General features: G+C 38.8%; 1 protein-coding gene across 1 annotated transcript in view; it reads left to right on the top strand.

The window, feature by feature from the left end:
* MAPK1 (mitogen-activated protein kinase 1) overlaps nt 1-24,540 on the top strand; it is a 107,022-nt gene that overhangs the window by 42,860 nt on the left and 39,622 nt on the right. Inside the window, exons 2-3 of the mRNA XM_003994973.5 lie at nt 21,838-22,020; nt 23,716-23,905. Coding sequence (XP_003995022.1) covers nt 21,838-22,020; nt 23,716-23,905 — 373 coding nt within the window. The remainder of the gene's footprint in view (nt 1-21,837; nt 22,021-23,715; nt 23,906-24,540) is intronic.

Here is a 24,540-nt window from a genome sequence, read left to right as displayed (position 1 = left end):
ACTGATTCTTTTTTTTTTTTTTTAAAGGTTTTATAGCTGAAATGCCTTTAGCTTTACTTGCTCACTTAATGGTTTGCACACTGTTAAAAACCTTTGCACTGGCTTTCTTGGTTAGTAAATTATGAGAGAATCAAGCTGAGGTAAGGAATACATTTTCTTTTAAAGCAGTCATTGTATTATGTATCTACTTATTTTTGGAACATTAATTTGGATCAGTCTAACTTCCTTAGCATCTGAAGACAAGTTAATTTTTATCTGTGAAACAAAGTACTGTAGTTTTGTTCAGATAATTAAAGTTCACCAAAATGGGTAGCTTGGAGAACAACTTAATAGTTTTCTCTAAAAATAACCCATTCACAGTTGATAGGTAGCATTTTAGTTGCTTAACAATGTGTACAGTATGTGGTGCTTGTGCATAAGATACTTTATTTAGACAAACATTGTCCACAAATATTATTGAGCTTCTGCTAAGAAATAAGTATAATGACAGGGCCTGGAGAATGAGAAACCTGAATATACCAGAAATTTTATATTAAAGCCTCAGAAATGACTGTGGAAGGCTGGGCGTTTATTCTAATTATCCTGCCATTGCTCAAAATCTGTTTAGAACATTTCCCTTGGAATTGCCTTCAATATGAGCACATGAACTGTGAAAGAAAACCAACCCTATAATTTTATAGCACAGCTCAATTTTTAAAATCACCTTTGAGGTATAATTTGTATAGAGTAAAATGCACCTCTTCCGTGTGTATAGGTCAAAGAATCTTGGCAAGTGGATATACTTGCATAACTACCACCACAGCAAAGATACAGAATATTACACAACCCTAGAAAGCACCCTTGTGCCCCTTTGCAGTCAGTCTTCAACTCAGGCAACCACAGATCAGCTTTCTATCACTGTCGCTCAGCTTCAGCTTTTCTAGAAGTTCATGTAAATGGAATTTTAAAAGTCTGTACTCTTTTTGTGTCTGGCTGCTTTCACTTCCCATGGTGTTTTTCAGATTCATCTTGTTGCATGTGTCAGTGCTGTAGTTGCTTCTTTTTTGTTGCAGTAATTTTCCATTGTATACAGATGGTGCACTGTGGTGCGATTTGTTTACCCTTTCCTTGGTGATGGACATGTGTGTTATTTCAAGTTTGTGGCTGCTGTACATAAAGCTCCTACAAACATTTTTATACAAGTCTTTGTGGACATATATTTTCATTTCTCTGAGTAAATACTTAACAGTGGAATTGCTGGGTTATATGATCAGTATACATTTAACTTTCCAGAAACTGTGTTTTCCATAGTGGTTATACAGTTGCAGTTCCACCTGCAGTGTGAGAATTCTAGCTTTTCTGCATCTTCATCAGCACTTGGTGTGATCAGTCTTTTTTATTTTAGCCATTCTAATGGGTATAGTGGTTTTAATTTGCTTTTTTCCTTATGATTCATTCATCATCTTTTCCTGTGTTTATTGCCACACCAAAAATGTCTTATATTTTATAATTTTTAAATTTTATTTAAAAAAATATTTTTGGTATTTTTTTTAATGTTTATTTTTGAGAGAGTGCAGAGTGCATGTGTGAGCAAGAGAGGGGCAGAGAGAGAGTGAAACAATCCCAACATGCTCCACGCTGTCAGCGCAGAGCTCATTGCCAGGCTCAAACTCACGAACGATGCATGAAGTCATGACCTGAGCCAAAACCAAGAGTCGGGCACTTAACTGACTGAGCCACCCAGGCGCCCCTATTTTTTATTATTATTATTATTATTATTATTATTATTATTATTATTATTATTATTAAAAAGAGCACCAGCAGGGGAGAGGGGCAGAGGGAAAGAGCCTGACACGGGGCTCAGTCCCAGGACCCTGGGATCATGACCTGAGCCAAATTTAAGAGTTGGATGCTCAATCAACTGAGCTACCCAGCACCCCTATCTTTTATTTTTAATACTGATTGTTTGTCTTTTTGTTTTGAAGTTGCAAGAGTTCTTTATATATTCTAAGTACAAGTCCTAAATGTTGCAACGTTTCTTCTCCCGTTGGCCCAGCTCCTTTTGTACCCCAGTGGTATTATTATCTGGCTTGCTCACCCATCTCATTGACCAGATTATACTTGGCAGCCTTTCCTTTTTAGTCTTGCTAAAACTTCGTCCTGTCTCTGCTGCCATCACTCTTGTACACTCCAGGGCTTTACCACTGTCCTCAGAGGTGTGGTAGTTTTTCTTTTTTCTTTTTCAAATTATTTTCCTGATTTGGGAATGTCCTGCAGTGGGTAGCACGGTTTAACACAGTAACTGGCCTGCTTAAAGTGGCACTTATATGCTTGTTGCTTAGTCCAAGCTGCTGTTCTCTTTCACTGGTACCACTGCAGTGCTTCAAATGGTTTCTTTTTTAATTTTTCCTTTTTACAATTCATTCTTCATATTACAGCTGGAGAGATTATTTAAAAATATAAATTGGGCACTTTTAGTTCCCATCTTAAAGTAGAAGGGCACTGGGGAGCTGGTTAAGCTTCCGACTCTGGCTCAGGTCATGATCACAGTTTGTAAGTTTGAGCCCTGCATCGGGCTCTGCGCTGACAGCTCAGAGCCTAGAGCCTGCTTTGGATTCTGTGTCTCCCTGTCTGCTCCTCCCCCACTCGCGCTCTGTCTCTGTCTCTCAAAAATAAATACACATTAAAAAAATTAAAAGTGGACGAGCACTTAAGTTAAATCTTGAATCTTTAGCAGAACTGCCAGGTTACTGTCTATTTTTTCAGACTCATTCTAAACCATACTGCCTTTGCTTGGAAAGCTGTAGCCACAGTGGCTTTCTTTTGGGTCCACAAATACCCAAGTCTAACTCCTTGCTTGTAGAATACTTGCCTTCTCTGCCTTTCCCCAGCTTTCCTAATTCCTGTTCATCCTTCAGGTCTGGTTTATTATTTTTTTAATTATTATTATTATTTTTGAGAGAGAGCATGCACACGCATGCTAGAGCAAGGGAGGGGTAGAAGGGGAGGATGAGAGAGAATCTTAAGCAGACTCCAAGCCCAGTGGAACCGGACCTGGGGCTCCACCTCATGACCATGAGATCATGACCTGAGCCGAAATCAAGAGTCGGATGCTTGGGGTGCCTGGGTGGCTCAGTCAGTTAAGTGTTCGAGCCCCACGTGGGGCTCTGCACTAATAAAGTGTGCAGGCGGGCACTCTCTCTTCTCTCTTTCAAAATAAATAAACTTAAAAGAAAAAAAGAGTCCTACACTTAACCTGTTGAGCCACCCAGGTACCGCTTTAGGTCTGTTTTAAATGCCACTTCCTTAGAAGGAAGAACCTTCTAGAATTGAACCATTTAAACCAAGTTCTCTAGTTGTCCATGATGCTATTAATTATAATTATTTGCATTTTTTCTTGGCATCCACCATAATTTGTATCCTTTTAGTCATGTAATATATATCCTCTTATAGGTAATTATATATTAATACATGTCTCTTTTTATTTCCCCCACATTGTATAAAGTGAATGAGAGCAAAGAGCTTTCTATTTTCACTGCTGTTTCCACAGCACTTAATGCAGTGTAGATGGTTAATAGATATCTGATGAATAAATAAAATTAATTTTAACATTTGAATGTTAAACAATTGAATGTTTTAAAGGTGCCTCCTTCAAGATCCTAAACTATCATATCTTTCTCTTGAAAGTTTACTTCTATATTAGTTTTCTATCTCTGTCACATCCAGTGAATCTGTAAATTGCTATAGTAACGAGAGTTCTTAATCATTTTGTGCTGTGGATCTTTTAGACAGTGAAACTATGTAGGATTTTATTTTAATTCCAGTATAGTTAACATACAGTGTTATATTAGTTTCAGGCATACAGTATAGTGATTCAACAATTCTATCCATTACTCAGTGTTCATTGTGATAAATGTGCTTTTTTTTAACATTTATTTTTTATTTAAAAAAAAATTTTTTTTTTAACGTTTATTTATTTTTGAGACAGAGAGAGACAGAGCATGAACGGGGGAGGGTCAGAGAGAGAGGGAGACACAGAATCTGAAACAGGCTCCAGGCTCTGAGCTGTCAGCACAGAGTCCGACGCGGGGCTCGAACTCACGGACCGCGAGATCATGACCTGAGCCGAAGTCGGACGCTTAACCGACTGAGCCACCCAGGCGCCCCTAACATTTATTAAAAAAAATTTTTTTTAATGCTTATTTTTGAAAGAGAGAGAGAGTGCCAGTTGGGAAGAGGCAGAGAGAGGAAGACACAGAATCTGAAGCAGGCTCCAGGCTATCAGCACAGAGCCTGACGTGGGGCTCAAACCCACAAACTGTGAGATCATGACCTGAGCTGAAATAGGATGCTTAACTGACTGAGCCACCAGGTGTCCTAACATTTATTTTATTTTTGAGAGAATGAGCGAGCGTGGGGGAGGGGGAGAGAGAGGGAGACAGAGGATCTGAAGGAGAGTGAAGAGCCCTGAACTGTGAGATCATGACCTGAGCCGAAATCAAGAGTTGGACGCTTAACCACCGACTGAACCACCTAGGCACCCCAGTAAGGGTAGTTTTAATCTTGTTATATATGCTTCTTTATTAATGCCATAAATAATATCAAGCAGCAAGTATAACAACTAGTATAACTTCAAAGTAGTGAAGAGTATAAATATTTCCAGAATTACAGTTGTAGTCTTCTCACTAGTCTTCCTGTTTCTAGTTTTAGCCTCCTTCATCAGTTTTATACCTGTACTTTTGATAGTGTCACTCTTAAAGCCCAAGGATTTTTTTCTATTATCAGAATAAAGCAAAGATTTCTCAGCTTTCTCAGTCTTACATCACCTTTCGCTCTTTCCCTAGATGGGGTCTAAACTCCAGCCGTATGGAAGGACTCAGCACTTACACTCAGCTTTCCATGCTTTAGCTCCTGCAGCTCTTTCTTCCTACAAGCCTTTTTATAAATTGCCTATTTTTAAATCCTGCCTGTTGTTTTAAAATGCCACCTTCTGAAAAAGATCCACAGATAGTAACACAGAGCAGTGCCTGACACATAATAAATACTCAATAAATTGTAGCTCTTATTAAATAAGAATAGTTCATAAAACTTTTCATTATCACCACCACTTAGTTCCTAGTAAGTAAACTATAAACATTTTGAGTGATGTACATATAGGAAACAAGGCAAAGCAATGTTTCAGTAAGTGTAAGCAAGCATAATATAAAGTGAGTGCATAAGTGATTAATACTTAGAATTTTGTTTTGATCTTAGTTTGAATGTTTATCAGTATTACATGAGAGCACAATGAGAAAATGATTTAATAGATTTGGATATTTCTTATCCTTTATACTTGGTCACCCCTAAACCCATCAGAAATCCTTGGGGGTATGGTAGATTTAGAGTACTCTCAATCATTTTTTATAAAACAAAACCCTCAAATTCATAAGAATTGTATTTTTCCCACATTTTTAATGTGCTTTAATTGCTGCCCAGTACTTATCTGCCTCATACGTAACATACACCAAAAACAAGTCTTGACATGAGGCAGACAAGACTTGAAAGTACTTTACCAACTGTGTTAATTAACTTTGTGCCTTTTTACACTTTAGTAAATATCAACTAGAAAGGAGGAGATGTGATCAGAAGCCAAACGGTATGAAAAGTTCCCAGTATAAGCCAGCGATGTGGAGCAGTTCAGAACTTAGCTTATACAAGAATACAGGATTGGGGGGCGCCTGGGTGGCGCAGTCGGTTAAGCGTCTGACTTCAACCAGGTCACGATCTCGCGGTCTGTGAGTTCGAGCCCCGTGTCAGGCTCTGGGCTGATGGCTCGGAGCCTGGAGCCTGTTTCTGATTCTGTGTCTCCCTCTCTCTGCCCCTCCCCCGTTCATGCTCTGTCTCTCTCTGTCCCAAAAATAAATAAACGTTGAAAAAAAAAATTAAAAAAAAAAAAAAAGAATACAGGATTGGAACTACAGCTGCAGTGATCAAGTTGGCGCTCTGCTTGCTGAGCTTCTGTGGGCACTAGCAGCACTGGAGAAAGCTAATAGTGTGAAGTGGTCTACTTTCAGGCTCATGGATAGACCCAAATGTATCTAGAAAAAAGCAAGTACATGCAAGATAGCAAGGGGAGACACTGTTATGACAAACAATCAAAGGAATACTATCAGTGAAAGGAACTATATACCACAAAGGTAAAGCTGTTCAAATGAATAAAGTCTTAAGAATAAAATTTATTTCCTAACCTCTAAGAACCAAATAAGTATTAGAACTCTGAAATTTTGCAGTAATGGCTTTTTAAAGTATAAAAAGTTCATACAGCAATTTGGAGGTCCTTTTTTTCCCCTCCACACATATCTCCCCGCAAACAAGACTGCTGCTGTCAGTCCTATTTGGCAAACAGATTTGAAATGTTTTTTCTGTTTCCCAGAGTCCAGAATATATGAAACTATTCCTATGTGTCCAAGTGGGAATCTGGAAATAATTGTTTGCTTTTATAGTCTAAGAGATAAATATTTTAAGTATCCAACTGTAATCACTGTGGGCTTTTACTCAGACATCAGTGTAAGTTTTCACTCTGTTGTAGTGACAGTCTCTTTCCTCTCTTAACTAGTGCCTATTGCTTAGTTTTAAAACCAGTGTTGAGAGAGCACTTGTATGTTTCTTTTTTTTCTTTATATTAATACTTTATAGATGCAGGTATTTACTTTCTCTCAGATTTTGTACATGTAAAGGTGTTAGATTCCAATTAAATATATGTGAAGCCACTTACCTTGTTCCACAGCTCGCTGATGCTCTGTTTTTCCCTTCATGCCCAATCTTTTTTCTCTTTGTATTACATTTTGACTAGTTTCTATTGCAGTGTCTGCTAGTTCACCAACTTTTTCTTCAACCATTGTATTTTTTCATCTCTAGAAATTCAAATCTCTTTTTTATTTTTTTAATTTTTTTAAACGTTTATTTATTTTTGAGACAGACAGAGCATGAACGGGGGAGGGTCAGAGAGAGGGAGGGAGACACAGAATCCAAAACAGGCTCCAGGCTCTGAGCTGTCAGCACAGAGCCCAACGCGGGGCTCGACCCCATGGACCACGCGAGATCATGACCTGAGCTGAAGTCGGATGCTCAACCGACTGAGCCACCCAGGCGCCCCCCTCTCTCTCTTTTTTTTAATTTGAGAGCATGCATGTACGCTATGCGTGTATAAGCTGGGGGTGGAGGAGGACCAGAAAGAGAGAGAAAATAGACAAGGGGCTCCATCCCACAACCCAGGGATCATGGACCTGAGCAGAATTCAAGAGTTGGACACTGAGCTTCCCAGGTGCCCCAATTCGAGTCTTTCTTATACTTTCCATTTCTCTCTTTGTCGTGCTCTACTTTCTTTTTCTTTTTATATTTATAATTGTTTTAACATTCTTGTCTACTAATTCTATCATCTCTGTAATTTCTGGGTCTTATTAGCTTTCTCTTCATTATGGGTTATATTTTCTTGCTTTCTTGAATATTGGTAAAGTTTTGATTAGATGTAAGACATCATGGATTTTACATTACTGGAGTGCTAGATTTTTTTGGTATTCCTTTAAATATTTTGGGGCCTTTTCTCTGGGATGCAATTAAGGTACAGTTCAATTCTTTCAAAGCTTACTTTTAAGCATTAAAATTTTTTTTTTTTTTTTTTACCGTTTATTTATTATTGAGAGACAGAGACAGACCATGAGCAGGGGAGGGGCAGAGAGAGGGAAACACAGAATCCAAAGCAGGCTCCAGGCTTTGAGCTGTCAGCATAGAGCCCAATGTGGGGCTCGAACTCACAAACTGTGAGACCATGACCTGAGCCGAAGTCGAACGCTTAACCGACTGAGCCACCCAGGTGCCCCTACTTTTAAGCATTTTGGGGCAGGTTCAGAATAGCCTTTAATCAAAGACAGCACTGAGTATCTTTCTGAAGACTCAACTATTTTCGTATGTGGTAGGAGGTCTTTCCCCCTCCTGGTGATAGGACAGGAACTAGTCCCAGCCCTGTTCCACGTGAATTTAATTAGTCCATCAGCTCCTTTCTAATGGCTCCTTCCCCAGCCTTGGAGTTTTATTATGCATGTGCTTCTGATCATTATTCAGCTGAAGACTCAAAACCTTCTGCTGATCTCCTCAAACTTCTCTGAAATTCTCTCCTGTAGATTGCCCGGCAGATTCTTAAAATTTGAATTGTCCTACACTAGTGGAGATAGCCATGCTCCATTTGGGTTTCCTTTCTCTTCATTGCAGCCAGGAAACTCCAGACAGTTAGCCAGGGTAGTCATAGGACTAATCTTGCCTATTGTTGGAGTTCTAAAAATTTGTTTCACATACATATTGTCTGGATTTTTTTGTTGAAGGTAGGAGAATACATGAGCTCGTGTTCTTTCACCATGGCTAGAAGGAAAAGCCTGCGAAGGTATTTAGAACTTCAGGAACTCTCAGTATATTGCCTTATTTTAAAGCTGTCTTGTTTTTGTTTGTTTTTTGTTTTATTTTGAGACAGCACACGCAAGTGGGAGAGGGAATAGCAGAGAGAGAGGAGAGAGAAAATCCCAAGCAGGCTCCACGTTTTGGAGCCCCACGTTAGTGTGGCGCCTCATGTGGGGCTCGACCCTACAGACCATGAGACCTGAGCCAAAATCAAGAGTCAGACGCTCAACTGACTGAGCCATCAAAGCGCCTCTAGGCTGTCTTGTTTTATATAACTTACACTTGATTGGTTATTTTTTTCTCCCACTGGAGTAGACAGATATGAGACAAAAGATGGTTTAAATTATGTCTTAAAATCAGTCATGATTCCATCGTCGTAGCTTGTTTCATAAATTGCTTCCTCTAGATAAATATTTTTAATCTTCAGTCTTTGATTTTATTTTGAATCTTACCTTTAGTTAACGTGATCTTCATACTTCATTTAATGGTTGTACAGTGACCTGTTACATTAATATTCCATAATGTATTCTTATTTTTGGCATTTGGTATTTATTTATTCTTAAATTTGTATTAATTTTGTTCTTTTACATTGTGCTGCAGTAATTCTCTTCATTTATCATCCATATTTTTTTTTGTCTTTTTAAAAAATACTTATTTTTGAGAGAGTGAGCGGGGGAGGGGCAAAGGGGGACTGAGTTAAAGTTCAGTTAGGTAGTTTTCAGTTTACTTTTTTAGGAATATTTTTATTCCATCAAACATTCACCTTTATTTTAATGGGAGATTGAAATAGCTATTAATGAAATGCTTATGTTTCCTTCTCTGCTTATTAAATTTAGCCCATGTTATTTGCATGCTAATTATTTCATCAATTTTGGAGGTACCATTTAGTGGAATTCCCTTGTCAGATAAACTTTTATGTTGGAATAACTTTAGATTTACAGAAGTTGCAAAGATCATACAGAGGGTTCCCATGTGCCCCCACCCAGTTTGTTTCTCCTGATGTTGACATCTTACATTTCTGTAGTAAGCTTATCAAAATTAAGAAACCAACATTAGTATAGCTAAACTCTAGACTTTATTCACATTTTGCTTTTTCATTGATTGCCTTTTTCTGTCCCCAAGATACCACTTGCATTTTGTTGTCATGTCTCCTCTGGTCTGTGACTATTCCTCATCCTTTGTTTTCATGACCTTGACAGTTTTAAGGAGTACTGCTCAAGTATTTTATAGAACGTCCCTCAGTTTGGATTTGTCTGAGGTTCTCATTACTAGACTGGGGTTACAGGTTTGGGGAAAGAATATCATAGAGGTGAAATGACCTTCTTATATCATCCTGTCAAGGAATTCACAATATTCATGTGATATCACTGATGGTATGAACTATGATCACTGGGTTGAGGTGGTATCTGCTGGATTTCTTCATTGTAAAGTTACTGTTTCTCCCTTAGCAAATTCTATTCTAGTCTTACTCCTCCAGCCTTAACCCCAACATGTCCATCCCTGTGCCCCACACTCCATTGCCCCATGTTCCCTCAGGCCTATGCATCTTTGCACTTGCTTTGCTTATAATTCACGCTCTCTTTTCCCCCCTGGCTAGCTCTGGGGAGCCTTTTCTTTCACACCACCCACTGCTTTCATAATACCCTGTGCCTCTCAGTTTACCTGGATTTGCCGGTCATTCTCCTCCTCCTTGCCTTTAAAAAATAGTCAGCTGTACTCTTTCCACTGTTGTCCTCATTCCCCTCTGTTTACTTACTTACACCCACGTTACCACTTTTCATCTCATTGCAGATTCAGTGAATGTTTTGCAGCTTTTATCTTTGTTAGTGTCTTCTATTTGGAACTCTTTCCTTCTTTGGTTTCTGAAACCCCACCCTCTCCGGGTTCTGGTATGTGGTTTAGCATGTAGCCTTGGAGTTGGACAACAAGAGTTCTCTTCTCATTCCATTATTACTTATTACTTTCTCTCTTAAGCCAGTTACTCTTCCTCTGACTACTCCTGAGTTCTATTCTCAGACCTCTTTTCTTAACATGATCTCTCCTCAGCAGTGCTACCCAGTTGGCTTCTGTTAACAATTCTGATATCTTATTCCCAACCTTGATCTCTCCTTAATGCTCTTAGAAGCAGAGAACCTTCACTTCCTCCATTTGAATCACCCACCGACATCCTTAGATCTTTAAAATCAGGAGTTGAAGACAGTCCTTGTTCTTCCCAATGCCCCATCTTTATTTTGTACTTCTCAAACCCAGCCCTAATGTGTGCAAGTCCTGTGTCAAGAATACAAATGGGGCAGGGGAGAATTAATATGGAGCCCCACGTACCATATAAATCAAATTAAGAAACCTTAAATATAATATATTCTATCCTTTTACCACACAGATAAACCTTATTAAAGACTGTAAGGTCAGCTTTAAATCACACGTTTGTGGACTTCTTGGAGTTCGGTGCCAGCAGTTCCAGGAAAGCAGGCCTCCAGCATAGGCCTCTTCTCTTCCCAGCCCTAGGGCTGTGCCCTGCCCTGAGCTTGAGCTTGTGTGTATGGACACCCAGCTTGACATGACAGATCAGGTGCAATGCACACCCCGTAAACAGCTGCCCTTTGGCCACTCTGTGGTATTACACACTAGAGGAGCATTCTCTCAGCAGAGCTGCCTTGGAAGAGGCCTGCACAGCCTCAGAAGCAGATTCAGGCAATGGGGAATACTGGGGCTCCTGATGGGCACGTTCTCCAAACCCCATAAACACTTCTATGAAGAGGGGCCTGGCTGGGTGAGGGCCGCAGTTCCCATAGATGTCCTGCTCGTTTTCCTTTCCACATGTTACAACCTCTTGCTTTTCTTGGTGCCCTTGCTCCTCTTTCAGAAGTCTGCTCATCCTTCAGGATATGGTTTCTATAGGTCTCTCTTTTTTTTTTTTTTTTAATTTTTTTTTTCAACATTTATTTATTTTTGGGACAGAGAGAGACAGAGCATGAACAGGGGAGGGGCAGAGAGAGAGGGAGACACAGAATCGGAGACAGGCTCCAGGCTCCGAGCCATCAGCCCAGAGCCCGATGCGGGACTCGAACTCATGGACCGCGAGATCGTGACCTGGCTGAAGTCGACGCTTAACCGACTGCGCCACCCAGGCGCCCCAATATAGGTCTCTTCTTTTAATCTTCTCCTAATATCCTTATTTGGACTTAATCCAAATCCAGCTTCTCTTTGGGTTTCAGAAGTGCTTTACTGTGGTAAAGGCATTATATGTTGTCTTTTCCTGTCTCCTTCCCTCACTAAATTACAAACTTCTTAGTTTCTTAAGGGCAGGATTGTTATGTGTTTTCATCACCAGTCCTGACATAAAGTCTTAGAGATGGGAAGTGCTTGACAAGTGCGGCTTGAGTCCACCACAGCTCTAGTGTCATTCTCATGTTGTTGTGGTAACCCTATCAAAACAGGAAATGAAGTTAGTTTAGCATGACTTGTTCATAATTGACTCATGCTGGTTCCCTTTTCTTCCCTAAGTGATCACAAAACCTCTGTTAAATAATCTCCAGAATTTTGTGGGCTTCTCCTTCCTTGTTTACTGATCAAATATGTTTCTGGAATCTGTCTTTTCCCACCCACCCTGCCTCCGGAATTGACCACATATTCATTCAAAGAGCTTTGGTTCCTTTTTTTAGGAACTGCTCTCTTAAGAGCAATTGATCAGCAATATACTGCACATATTTAAAGTGTACAATACATTGTACATCAATGAATCTGTCAACACAACCAAGATAACATATACATCACCTCCAAAGTATCTAGTTTCCATTTGTGTAGTCCTTCTGGCCCACCAGCTCCCTCTCCTCCCCAGCCCTAAGCAACCCTATGATCTGGTTTCTATCCCATTTTAGTTTGCATTTTATATGAATGGAAGTAGTTTTCTGATGGTCTGGCTTTATTCAGCATAATTGAGATTCCTCTGTGTTGTTTATATCAAGTTCATTCCCTCTTATTGCTGAATACTAGGATTCTGTTTTGAGTATTGAGTGAGCTCCAGCCTTGAGCTCTCCTCCAGTCTTGATTTACTCCCATCCCCCACGATTTATGGATGTCAGGATTCATCTGGAACTTGAGGCTAGATTTATGTAAGATGACTGGCTGTCAATAGCTTGAGTTCCTCAAGAGGAGGGTACTATTTATACTCTTTGTATCCTGTTAGAATAGTCCTTGGTACATAGCAAATACTAACCCAAGACTGAATATAAAACCCCCCTTTATTTGGGGGGGGGTGAGTGAGAGAGAGAAATAATATACCAATTCCAATTTTTTTTAAGATTTTTTTAATGTTTATTTATTTTTAAGAGAGTGAGAGTGTAAGTGGGGGAGGGGCAGAGAGAGAGAGAGAGGATAGATAATCTGAAGCAGGCTCTGTGCTGACAGCAGTGAGCCCAATGCCCAATGCGGGGCACAAACTCATGAATGATGAGAACCTGAGCTGAAGTTGGCCCGTTTGCTGCTTATGGACTGAGCCACCCAGGCACCCCTACCCAATTCCGGTTTTAAAGATTATTCTGTTCTCTCAGGTGGGAACAAGGTTAAATAAAGATATTTTGCATTTCTTTCCATTAATTATTTTTCAAGTATTTTTATTAAATTTAATTTCAAGAATTTCAAAATAATTGTGCTTCCTCCTTTAAAGGGTAGGTATTCTAGTCAGTATTCCGCTAGTATTTCTCCTGTACGTTTTTTCCCCCTAATCAAGAAGAACTTTTTTTTATATTTTGAAGAGATTCACATGGCTCTTCAATCAAGATAATACATAAAGAGGTATACAGTGAAGGGTTTTGCTCTCCTATCTTGTCCCACTCTGGCTTGGCATTCTGACCCTGCACCATACCTCCTTTACTTCCTGTGTATCCTTTCAGACTTCTTTATGCATACAGAAACAAATGTTAATATATATCTTTTATTATTTACTAGAAAAAGATAGCATATTTTCCAGTGTTAGACCATGCTTTTTTCCCCCACTGAACAGATCTTGAAGCTCTTTCCACATCATTCCTTTTATCAGCTGCAAAGTATTTCACTGTATGGATAATTACTCCCCTATTGATGGGTGCTTTTTTTTTTTTTTTTAATTATTTTTGAGAGAGAGAGAGAGAGAGAGAGACAGAGCGTGAGCAGGGGAGGGGCAGAGAGAGAGGGAGATACAGAATCCGAAGCAGGCTACAGGCTCTGAACTATCAGCACAGAGCCCGATGCAGGGCTCGAACTCACAAACCGTGAGATCATGACCTGAGTTGAAGTCGGATGCTCAACCATCTGAGCCACCCAGGCGCCCCATTGATGGACACTTTTTTAATTAAACTCTTTATCTTGAGATAATTGTAGAATCATTTGTATTTGTCAGAAATAATACAGAAATCTCAATTTCTCTCAGGGATACATCTTGTATTGCAGTCATACATTACAGTATAAATTATAGCATACAGCTGGAAGATTGGCATTGATACAGTCTATAGAGCTCATTTATATGCCACTGATTTTATATGCACTTATTTGTGTGTGTGTGTATGTTCTGTGCAATTTTGTCACATATGTTGGTTCATGTAGCCACTGCCATTCTTTTTTGACATCTATTGAAATGTATAATGTTTTCCTTGTTAACATGCCTTTTTTTTCCCCTTGAAATTTTTTTTATTGGGGCACCTGGGTGACTCAGTCAGTTAAGCATCCGACTTCAGCTCGGGTCATGATCTCACGGTTTGTGAGTTTGAGTCCCATGTCAGGCTCTGTGTTGACAGCTCAGAGCCTGGGGCCTGCTTCAGATTCTGTGTCTCCCTCTCTCTCTGCCCCTCCCCCACTCATGCTCTGTCTCTCTCAAAAATAAATAAACATTAAAAATTTAAAAAAATTATTTTATTGAACTATAACATACAATATTGTTTCACATGTACAGTATAGTGAGTCAACATTTGTATACATTGCTGATTACCATAAGTCTAGTTACCATGTGTTACCATACAGAGTTAATACAATATCATTGACTGTATTCCCCATTATACATTATATCCCCATGACTTATTTATTTTAAAACTGGAACTTTGTATCTCTTGATCCCCATTACCCATTTCACGCCACCCCCAACCCCTTCCCCTTGGGGAGTCACCACTCTGTACTCAGTATCTATGAATCTAGGTTTTGTTTTGTTGTATTTTAGATTCCACTTACAATTGAAATGAGTATATACACATACATAACATATAAATACACATATATCACCCATCTTCTTTATCCATTCATCAGTGGACGCTTAGGTTTATGTATCTTCACTATTGGTAAATAATGCTGCAGTGAACAATGGAGTGCGTGTCTCTTTTCATATTAGTGTTTTTATTTTTTTTGGATAGATACCTTGAGTGGAATTGCTGGATTGTGTGGTAGTTCTATGTTTGATTTTTTGAGGAACCTTTATATTGTTTTCCATAGTGGTTGTACCCTTTTAAAATTAAAAAAAATTAACTGTAATAAAAAACACAATGTAAAATTTAACATTTTAAGCATTTTTAAGCATAGAGTTCAGGAATGTTAAGTATATATTCCCATTATTGTGCAACAGATCTGTAGAGCATTTTCATCTTTCAAAAAAAAACTCTGTACCCTTGAACACCCATCTTCTCATCTCCTCCCTTCCCTTGGTAACCACTATTCTACATTTTGATTTTATGAATTTGACAACTTTAGATACTATATATGAGTGGAATCATATATAATACCTTGTGACTGGCTTATTTCAGTTAATATCCTCAAGATTCATCCATGTTGTAGCATGTGATAGAATTTCCTTTTTAAGGTTGAATAATATTCCAGTATATGTATACATCACATTTTCTTGATTCATTCACACATCAGTGGACATTTGTGTTGCTTCCAATTGTCTATTATGAATAATGCTGTAGTGAACATGGATAAGCCAATATCTCTTTGAGATCCTATTTTGATTCTTTTGGATATATACCCAGAAGTGGGATTGCTGGGTTATATGGTAATCTAGGTTTTTTTAGGAATTTTTTTTAGGAACTTCAATGCTGTTTTCCATAGTGACTATGCCATTTTACATCCCAAGAGTGCACAGAAGTTCCAGTTTATGCATGTTCTCTCCAACACTTATTTTTTATTTTTATTTTTTGATATTGGCAATCATAATGGGTGTTAGATGATATCTTGTTGCAGTTTTTATTTCAATTTCCTTAATAATTAGTGACGTTTAACAACTTCTTGTATGCTTGTTGGCCATTTATGTATCTTGTTTGAAGAAATGTCTGGCTGACGTGATGTCTTATTTTAGTGGGTTTTTTTAAATTTTTTTTTTTTTAAGTTTATTCACTTTTGAAAGACAGAGACAGAGCACAAGCAGAGAGGTGTGGGGCAGAGAGGGGGCGGGTACATAGAATCTGAAGCAGGCTTCAGGCTCTGAGCTGTCAGCACAGAGCCCGATGCGGGGCTCGAACCCACGAACTGTGAGATCATGACCTGAGCTGAAATCAGATGCTTAACCAACTGAGCCACCCAGGTGCCCCTGTTTTTTTTTAATTGAACCATTCTTAAATTCCTAAGGTTAAATTATGGCTTGGACATAATGGACTTTTAGTGTATTGTCAAATTACTCTTTTTTGTTGTTGATTTTCAAGCTTGTGCTTAGAAAAGAGATTATTTTTTATTATTTTTTTTACATTTTATTTATTTTTGAGAAATAGAGTGAGACAAAGCATGAGCGGGGGAGGGGCAGAGAGAGAAGAAGACAGAATCTGAAGCAGGCTCCAGGCTCTGAGCAAGCAGTCAGCCCAGAGCCTGATGCGGGGCTTGAACCCACAAACTGTGAGATCATGACCTGAGCTGAAGTCGGACGCTCAACTGACTGAGCCACCCAGGCGCCCCAAAAGAGATTAGTTTTTAGTCTGAGTTTTAGTTCTTTCTCATTATCACCAGTTTTTATTCTTAAAGATTGTTTACCTTATAGAGATGAGTTAGGAAGCTTTTCCTTTTCTTAACGTTGAACAATTTATTTAACTTTGAATTTTTGTTTTTGAGAACAGCAAGTTTATGAGTTCAAAGAAAAAAATACAATTAAGATCCTAAACTGCAACCATACATTGTTTACAGAGACACATTTAAGGCAAAAGCATTGTGTTAGTTATGGGGGAAATGGAGATGAGTAAAGATTAAATTCTTGGGTGGGGGAGGAAAAGAATTGGTAATGCCAAAGTGATTTTAAAGCAAAAACTAGTAAGAGATACCAAAAAGTCCATGGTAGAAGGTAAAGCAAAATAAAATATATAAAACAAAACTGAGAAATCTAAGGAGAAATGAGCAAATATAGAATTGTTATGGAAAAGGGGAGAATTATTTGTGATCAGTTCTGTGGCACCAAAAAGGAGCTAGAAAAGGACCCAACGCCATGGACAGGTCATACCTTATTTTCAAGTGAGAACCAGTGGGGAGGATCTCATGCCTTCTCACGTAAAAGGGGTTATTTCATCATCTGGTGTCTAGTGTTGATACAGTTGGAGGGGCACATTGACCATAAGCACTCTCCCTGGCAATCTTGTGTTTGAAAGCAAATTTATGGCTGTGTTTACCCTGTTTAAGTAAAACTAGAAATTTATAATGTTGAATTTAAACCAGTGTTTTATAACTGTTTTTCACCTGTGTTCTCTTCTGTTGGACTCATGTTCTTGGTTTTAATTACCCAAAGAGTTTTAAGTTCTGAAAATACTCTCAATATTAAATAAGCTTGTTTGAATGACGTATCCTTCTGCCTGCTGAACTGAAAATCAGTGGTTTAGGCCTTCATGCAGCAAACCAAAGCAAAATAAGATTTGAGTAGTGATTCTTTTATTTAAGGAAATCTATTTCCAGGCATCTGGCTGGCTCAGTCAGTAGAGCATGCAACTCTTGAACTTAGGGTTGTGGGTTCAAGCTTCCATGTTGGGTGCAGAGATTACTTTAAAATAAAATCTTTGAGAGGCCCCTGGGTTGCTCAGTCATTTGAGCACCCAACTCCTGATTTCAGCTCAGGTCATGATCCCAGAGTCCTGGGATTGAGCCCCATGCTGGGAACCTCACTGAGCATGGAATCTGCTAAGATTTATTCATTCATTCCCTCTCTCTGTCTCCCCCCACCCCTTCCCCTACTCCCACTCGCCTTCATGGCCATGCATGCATGCATGTGTGCTCTCTCAAAATACGAAATAAAATAAGGGGCACCTGGGTGACTCAGTCAGTTAAGTGTCCAATTCTTGATTTTGGCTCAGGTCATGATCTCACATTTTGTAGGTTTGAGCCCTATGTCAGGCTTTGTGCTGACAGTGTGGAGCCTGCTTGGGATTCTCTCTCTCTGACTCTCTCTACCCCTCACCTGCTTGTGCTTACTCTTTCTGTCAAAAATAAATAAATAAACATTTGAAAAAATAAACTCTTTGGGGAAAAAAGGAAATACGTTTCATTTCAAAGTATTGGGGGCACCAGAGAATAATATACATATATTGTCAAAAAATTATTTTTTCAAGGTTTCTTTGTTTGCTTATTTATTTATTTGAGAGAGAAAGCAGGGGAGGGGGAGAGAGAGAATCCCAAGCAGGCTCCATGCTGTCAGCACAGAGCCCAATGTGGGGCCTGAACCCATGAACCATGGGATCGTGACCTGAGCCAAAATCAAGAGTCAGATGCTTAACTTTCTGAGCCACTCAGGAACCCCTTAAATTTAAAAAAACAAACAATTTTTTTAATGTTTGTTTATTTTTGAGAGAGAGAGAGAGAGAGAGAGAGAGAGAGAGTGTAAGTGGGGGAAGGGCAGAGAGAGAGGGAGACACAGAATCTAAAGGAGGCTCCAGGCTCTGAGCTGTCAGCGTAGAGCCCAACGCAGGGCTCAAACTCACGAACTGTGAGATCACAACCTGAGCTGAAGTCTGAGGCTTAACTGACTGAGCCACCCAGGTGCCCCCTCCTTAATTTTTTTTTAAGTTTATTTATTCTGTGAGAGAGAGGATGAGCCGGGGAGGGATAGAGAGAGAAGGAGAGAGAGAATCCCAAGCAGGCTCCACACTAACAGTGCATAGCCTGATGTGGGGCTCCAACCCGCAAAACCATGAGACCATGACCCAAACTGAGATCAAGAGTTGGACACTTAACCAACTGAGCCACCCAGGTGCCTATATATATATATATATATATATATATATATATATATATATAAAATAATTTATGTATTTTGAGAGAAAGAAAAAGTGTGAATGGGGGAAGGGCAGAGATAGAGTGGGGGGAGAGAAACTCCCAAGCAGGCTCCACACCATCAGCACAGAGCCCAGTGCATGACTTGAACCCATGAACCACAGGATCATGACCTGAGCCGAAGTCAGACACTTAACCAACTGAGCCACCCAGGCACCCCAGAGTCCATTATTAATAGTAATGTGGGAGAATTGAAGTTGAGTAAAATAAGGGGCCTCCTACAGCATAGTTTTGTGCTGGAGTCATACAAATGCATTAGTAGTTCTCAGAATAAGTAGACTGACAAATACCATTATAGGAGCACAAACTTGAGAATAAACCCATTTAACTATTTTAGATTTGTAGCATTTACTTGAAGAAACAAAAAGCAATGTCTTATTGCCTGCTAGTGTTACTTCATTGCTTCAGTCAGCAGACCAGATTTATTTATTTTATTTTATTTTATTTTATTTTATTTTATTTTATTTTATTTTATTTTATTTTATTTTATTTATTTATTTATTTATTTATTATGTTTTTAATTTATTTTGTGAGAGAGAGCATGTGTGAGCAGGGGAGGGACAAAGAGAGAGTGAGACAGAAACCCAAGCAGGCTGTGCGCTGTCAGCTCAAAGCTCAACATAAGACACCAGCTCACAGATCGTGAGATCATGACCTGAGCCAAAACTGAGAGTCAGACACTTAACTGACTGAGCCATCTAGGTGCCACCAGATATTGATATTTATTAAAATGAAAAGCTCCTATAGAAAAGATTAAATAGATTATTGATCACAAGATAGTAACACTCAAGATTAAAAATCATCATAAAATTGAAGGCATAATTATTACTGCTTCTACTTGGAATTCTATTTAAAGTCAGACCTTGAGGTCAGCTTGGAAAGAACTGAAAGCCCTGTGTAGCAGCTGTGGAACTCTTTTTTTTTTTTTTTTTAAAGTTTATTTATTTTTTAGTAATCTCTACACCTAACGTGGGGCTTGAACTAATGACCCCGAGATCAAGAGTCACACGCTCTTCCGAATGAGCTAGCCAGACTCCCCTGGAACTCTTTTGAAAAATACTTTATAGGTTTTGTTATAAGATACCCAAATATTTTGGCTAAATTTCTTTAAAAAAAAAAAGAAAGAAAGAAAAAAAGCAAGCCACTGTGGAAAACAGTATGGAGGTTCCTCAAAAAATGAAAAATAGAATTACCATGTGATCCAGTAATTCCACTACTGGGTATTTAACCAAAGAATATGAAAACACTAGTTTGAAAAAATACATGCACCCCTATGTTTATTGCAGCATTATTTACAATAGCCAACATATGGAAGCAACCCAAGTGTCCATCAATAGTAGATGAATGGATGAAGATGTGGAATGGAATTCCACAATGGAATATTGCTCAAGTAGCCATAAAAAAGAATGAAATCTTGCCATTTGCGACAACATGGATGGATCTAGAGGGTATGCCACTAAGTGAAATAAGCCAGAGAAGACAAATACCATGATTTCATTCATAGGTGGAATTTAAGAAATAAAACAAATGAACAAAGAAAGAAGAGACCAGCAAAAAAATAGAGCTCTTCCCCCCCACCCCCAGACTCTATTTAAATGTAGAGAAAAAACTGGTCGTACCAGAGGGGAGGTGGATGGGGCGATGGGTGAAGGGTCACTTACTATGATGGGCACAGAGTAGTAATATATAGTATTGTTGAACTAGTCTATTGTACACCTGAAACTAATATAACTATGCTAATTTTACTGGAATTTTTTTCTTAAAGGAAAGCCTAGGATGAGGCCCAGGAACTAACGTTTTTAACAAGAATGTAAGGTGTTCCTGATGCAGGGATCTGGGAACCACAATTTGAGCAGCGCTTTAGTTGAGCTCTCAGGCTCAACTATTGATGGCAACCTTTCAGTGCAGCATTGTACCCAGGTAGAGAAATACAAAGAGAACTGACCTGAGAAAGGATGTGTAAGCCTAAGATACTTTGGAAAAAGTGGGCCTAGGGAGATTAATCTTTTGCATAAATGAGTTATCCTCTGTATATAAATTATGGGGATCTAACCTGGACAATATATATAAAAACACTGTTGTCCTCCACTTTTAAAGGTATTGTGGGGGTGCATGGGTGGCTCAGTCGGTTGAGTGTCTGACTTTGGCTCGGGTCTGATCTCACCGTTTGTGAGTTTGAGCCCTGAGTCAGGCTCTGTGCTGACAGCTCAGAGCCTGGAGCCTGCTTCAGACTCTGTGTCTCCCCCTCTCTCTGACCCTTCCCCACTCTCACTCTGTGTGTGTGTGTGTGTGTGTGTGTGTGTGTGTGTGTGTGTGTGTGTGTCAAAAATAAACGTTAAAAAAATTTTTTTAAAAAGGTATTGTGAAGACAAAATGTAGTTAAGTATATGAAGAGCTTTGAAGGGCAAAGGTTTTTTTGTAATTAAGATGTTATAATAAATTTTAAAATTATGTAGTATTGTTAATACTATATTTAAAATGTGATTTCCCCCCTCAATGGCTTTTGTGTTTTATGGTTAAATACCATTTTAATACACATAGAATCATCATTTTTCTTCAATAAGAATAATTTGCTTTTCATTTATATGAAGGTCAGTCCTGAAACTGTATAAGCCTACACAAATTACTTGAAACAGTTCCCTTTAAAAAAAGAAAGAAGGGTTCTGTCATTTTGCAAGTAAGACAAGTAGATGCAAGCAATCAAGGCATCCTCTTGGGTCCATTTCTGTTTGGGATAAAGATGTTTGATGGTCATTTGGATGTTTCTGCTGAGTCAGAGGAATGTGATGCAACAATAGGAAGTTGTTTTGGAGGACAAATGATTACTCTCACCAGAATGCAATTGCTGTTAAAATCAGAGGGAAAATGTTTTGTGTGTGCATGTGTGGCATAAACCCATGTGCCTGGGCTTATGACTGTGGGCATCTACACATTTGCCAGGGCTGGGCCCTCTAATAAGTTTGAGATCGAATATGTGCTATATTGTGCCAGCTGCATCCTTCCTAACTTGAGTCTTTTTTTTGTGGATAATATACATAACAACTTCATATGTATGAAATAAGTATTTACCCTGTGTGCTAGTATTTAATATTTACCAATTTTCATTCTTTCTGCCAAGATGTTTTGAGAACTATTTTAAATGCCATCTCTCCCCCCATTTTTTTTTTTTAGCTCTGCTTATGATAATGTCAACAAAGTTCGAGTAGCTATCAAGAAAATCAGTCCTTTTGAGCACCAGACCTACTGCCAGAGAACCCTGAGGGAGATAAAAATCTTACTGCGCTTCAGACATGAGAACATCATTGGAATCAATGATATTATTAGAGCGCCAACCATCGAGCAAATGAAAGATGTGTATCCTTTTCAGGCAACTGACTCCACTGATTAGTCACCTTGTTGAGTAAAGTTAACTTGAAATGCCTGGACTTGTCAGAGTAAAGGAAAAGTATATATAAAGCACATTAAAGGGGAAATTATAATCTGCTTGCTATTTAATATAAGATTTGTGTAATTTTTATCTTTGATTCATTTTATCAGTTGTAACTATTTTTAGAGTCTTTTGGCAAATCAGATATTTTTTCTGTTTCAGCAAAAACTTTGTTTAAGTGCAGTTATGGAGAATCTTAACACCATTTTAGTCATTTTTTTTTTCCATTCAAGGTATGGTTTGTTATGGTAACAAGAAATGAACAGTAGACTAAGAAAGTGGGTGCCCTGGATATCACCTGCTCAAATCTAGACTGTTCTGATCTTAGATAATGTCATTCACCTCCAAGTCTGTTTTCTCATCTTTAGAATTAAGGTACCTAGCCTTCATGATCTTTAAAGCTGACTCAGCTCTGAATTTATGTTATTAATTATGACCAACATTTAGAAATCTGGACTAAACAGGTCCAGAGGATACTGCCTGGGTAAAGACTGTATTTGAAAAATAGAAGTGTTAAGTATACCGAAGAGGGTCTGCCAAAAAAGAGTTACTGTTCAGGCTAGTATAACATTCCTACCAGTTTTTCCAATTTGCATTCTGCACACACACACACACACCCCCCACCCCACCCCACCTCACCTCTACCTTTTCATTTTTAAACTGCTCTATTATCAAGTTGTGGTGCTATTTTAAGTGAAATGCCTCCTGCTGCTACCACCTGTTGTCCTGCTTTAAGGGCTTTGCTTGGAAAATCAGGTCTCTTTCAAGATGACAAGTTTTCAAATCCTGTTTTCTTTGAATCCCATGAATCTGTAGGGGACATACAATAATATGTACAGTACTTACACAAATGAATATGAGAAATGCAAAAACACTGCTAATGAAATAATAATATGGTGAAGTTAAAAGCCAAAGGGTTCTATAATTTCTGTAAGAAAGATGTCAGCCATAGATAACATTCTAGATGGCTTGGATACGTGGATAGTCAAGAAAGCAAAAAGAGCAAAACCAGCATGAGCCCCTTAGCATGACTTCCCAATACTCTCTTGTGTTTAGGATCTTAATGTTAATTGAAGAGTCAGGCACATAGAGGACTGAATTTAGTAGCAGTGTGTTCTAGGTCTGTATTTCCAAAGATTTTATGGTTGATTCTTAAGGAGAAGGAGGGGGGACAAGAAGGTAAAAGAACATTATAAAGAGTATTACGGATCATTGCTGGGCCAAAGAGAGGAGGGAGTGTATGATGCCTGCTGGCCACCTTCCTCTCCTAGCCCTTTCCGGTAATCATTGGAGAGGGTTTGTTGATGGTAGACACCTTGCAGTACTAGGAGACTGATACATCTCGATTGGCCAGTATTTCCATAACAGACTGTCTCAGCTCAGTCTAGGCCCATTGTTGGGCACATCAGGCAGATATTAATGCCTGTTGTGTCACAGGACCTAAGAAAGAGTTAACTACTTTAGATTCCATCCATAGAGGTATACCAGGTTTTCATCAGTTTCTCCTATCCCTTGTAAGGCCTCATGATATAATGACCATTTGGGAAGAGGGTTCATTTTGTTTTCAGTGTTTTGCTACATGTAACCAGATATTGGTGTGTTACCTTAACCTGTCTAAACAGATATATAGTACAGGACCTCATGGAAACAGATCTCTACAAGCTCTTGAAGACACAACACCTCAGCAACGACCATATCTGCTATTTTCTTTACCAGATCCTCAGAGGGTTAAAATATATCCATTCAGCTAATGTACTGCACCGTGACCTCAAACCTTCCAACCTGCTGCTCAACACCACCTGTGATCTCAAGGTCAGCTAGGTTATTTACTCTTCGGGTGATATATGTTGGAAAAACTCTTTCACCAGGGCATATTTATGTTGTCATCCGTACTTAAAATCATACCAGAAATTAAATGAAAACATTTTTATAGCTTAAAAGCAAAAAAAAAAAAATAATGCAAATAAAGAGTGCTGGTCCTCTTCTTCATTCCATTGTTCCTCCTCTCCAGAGGTAACCACTATAACACATTGGTGTGTTTTCTTCCAAAGTTTTTGCTATGCTCTTACATGTATGTGTATGTTTATGCTTACATATATAAAAGCAGGATCATGTGCATTATGTGTAAGTTTAAAAATCATCCATTTCATTGGTAATCTTTTTATTCAGTAAGTTATATACAAAGAATGCTCAGAAAGGGATGTCTGGGTGGCTCAGTTGTTAAGCATCTGACTTCAACTCAGGTCATGCTCTCATGTTTCACGAGTTTGAGTCCCTCATTGGGTGAGCTCAAGCCTCGCTTCTGGTGAACGTGAGCCCTGCTTTGGGTAAAACATGAGCCCACTTTGGGTGAGCCCCACCTCCCTCCCTTCCTCCCTCTCTCTCTCTTTCTCTCTATCCCTCACTCACTTGCACCTTCTCTCAAAACAAAACAAAACAAAAACAAC

The sequence above is a fragment of the Felis catus genome, chromosome D3, assembly GCF_018350175.1.
Source record: "Felis catus isolate Fca126 chromosome D3, F.catus_Fca126_mat1.0, whole genome shotgun sequence".
In the NCBI taxonomy this organism is placed as follows: domain Eukaryota; kingdom Metazoa; phylum Chordata; class Mammalia; order Carnivora; family Felidae; genus Felis; species Felis catus.
This window is presented reverse-complemented; position numbering and strand designations above follow the sequence as displayed.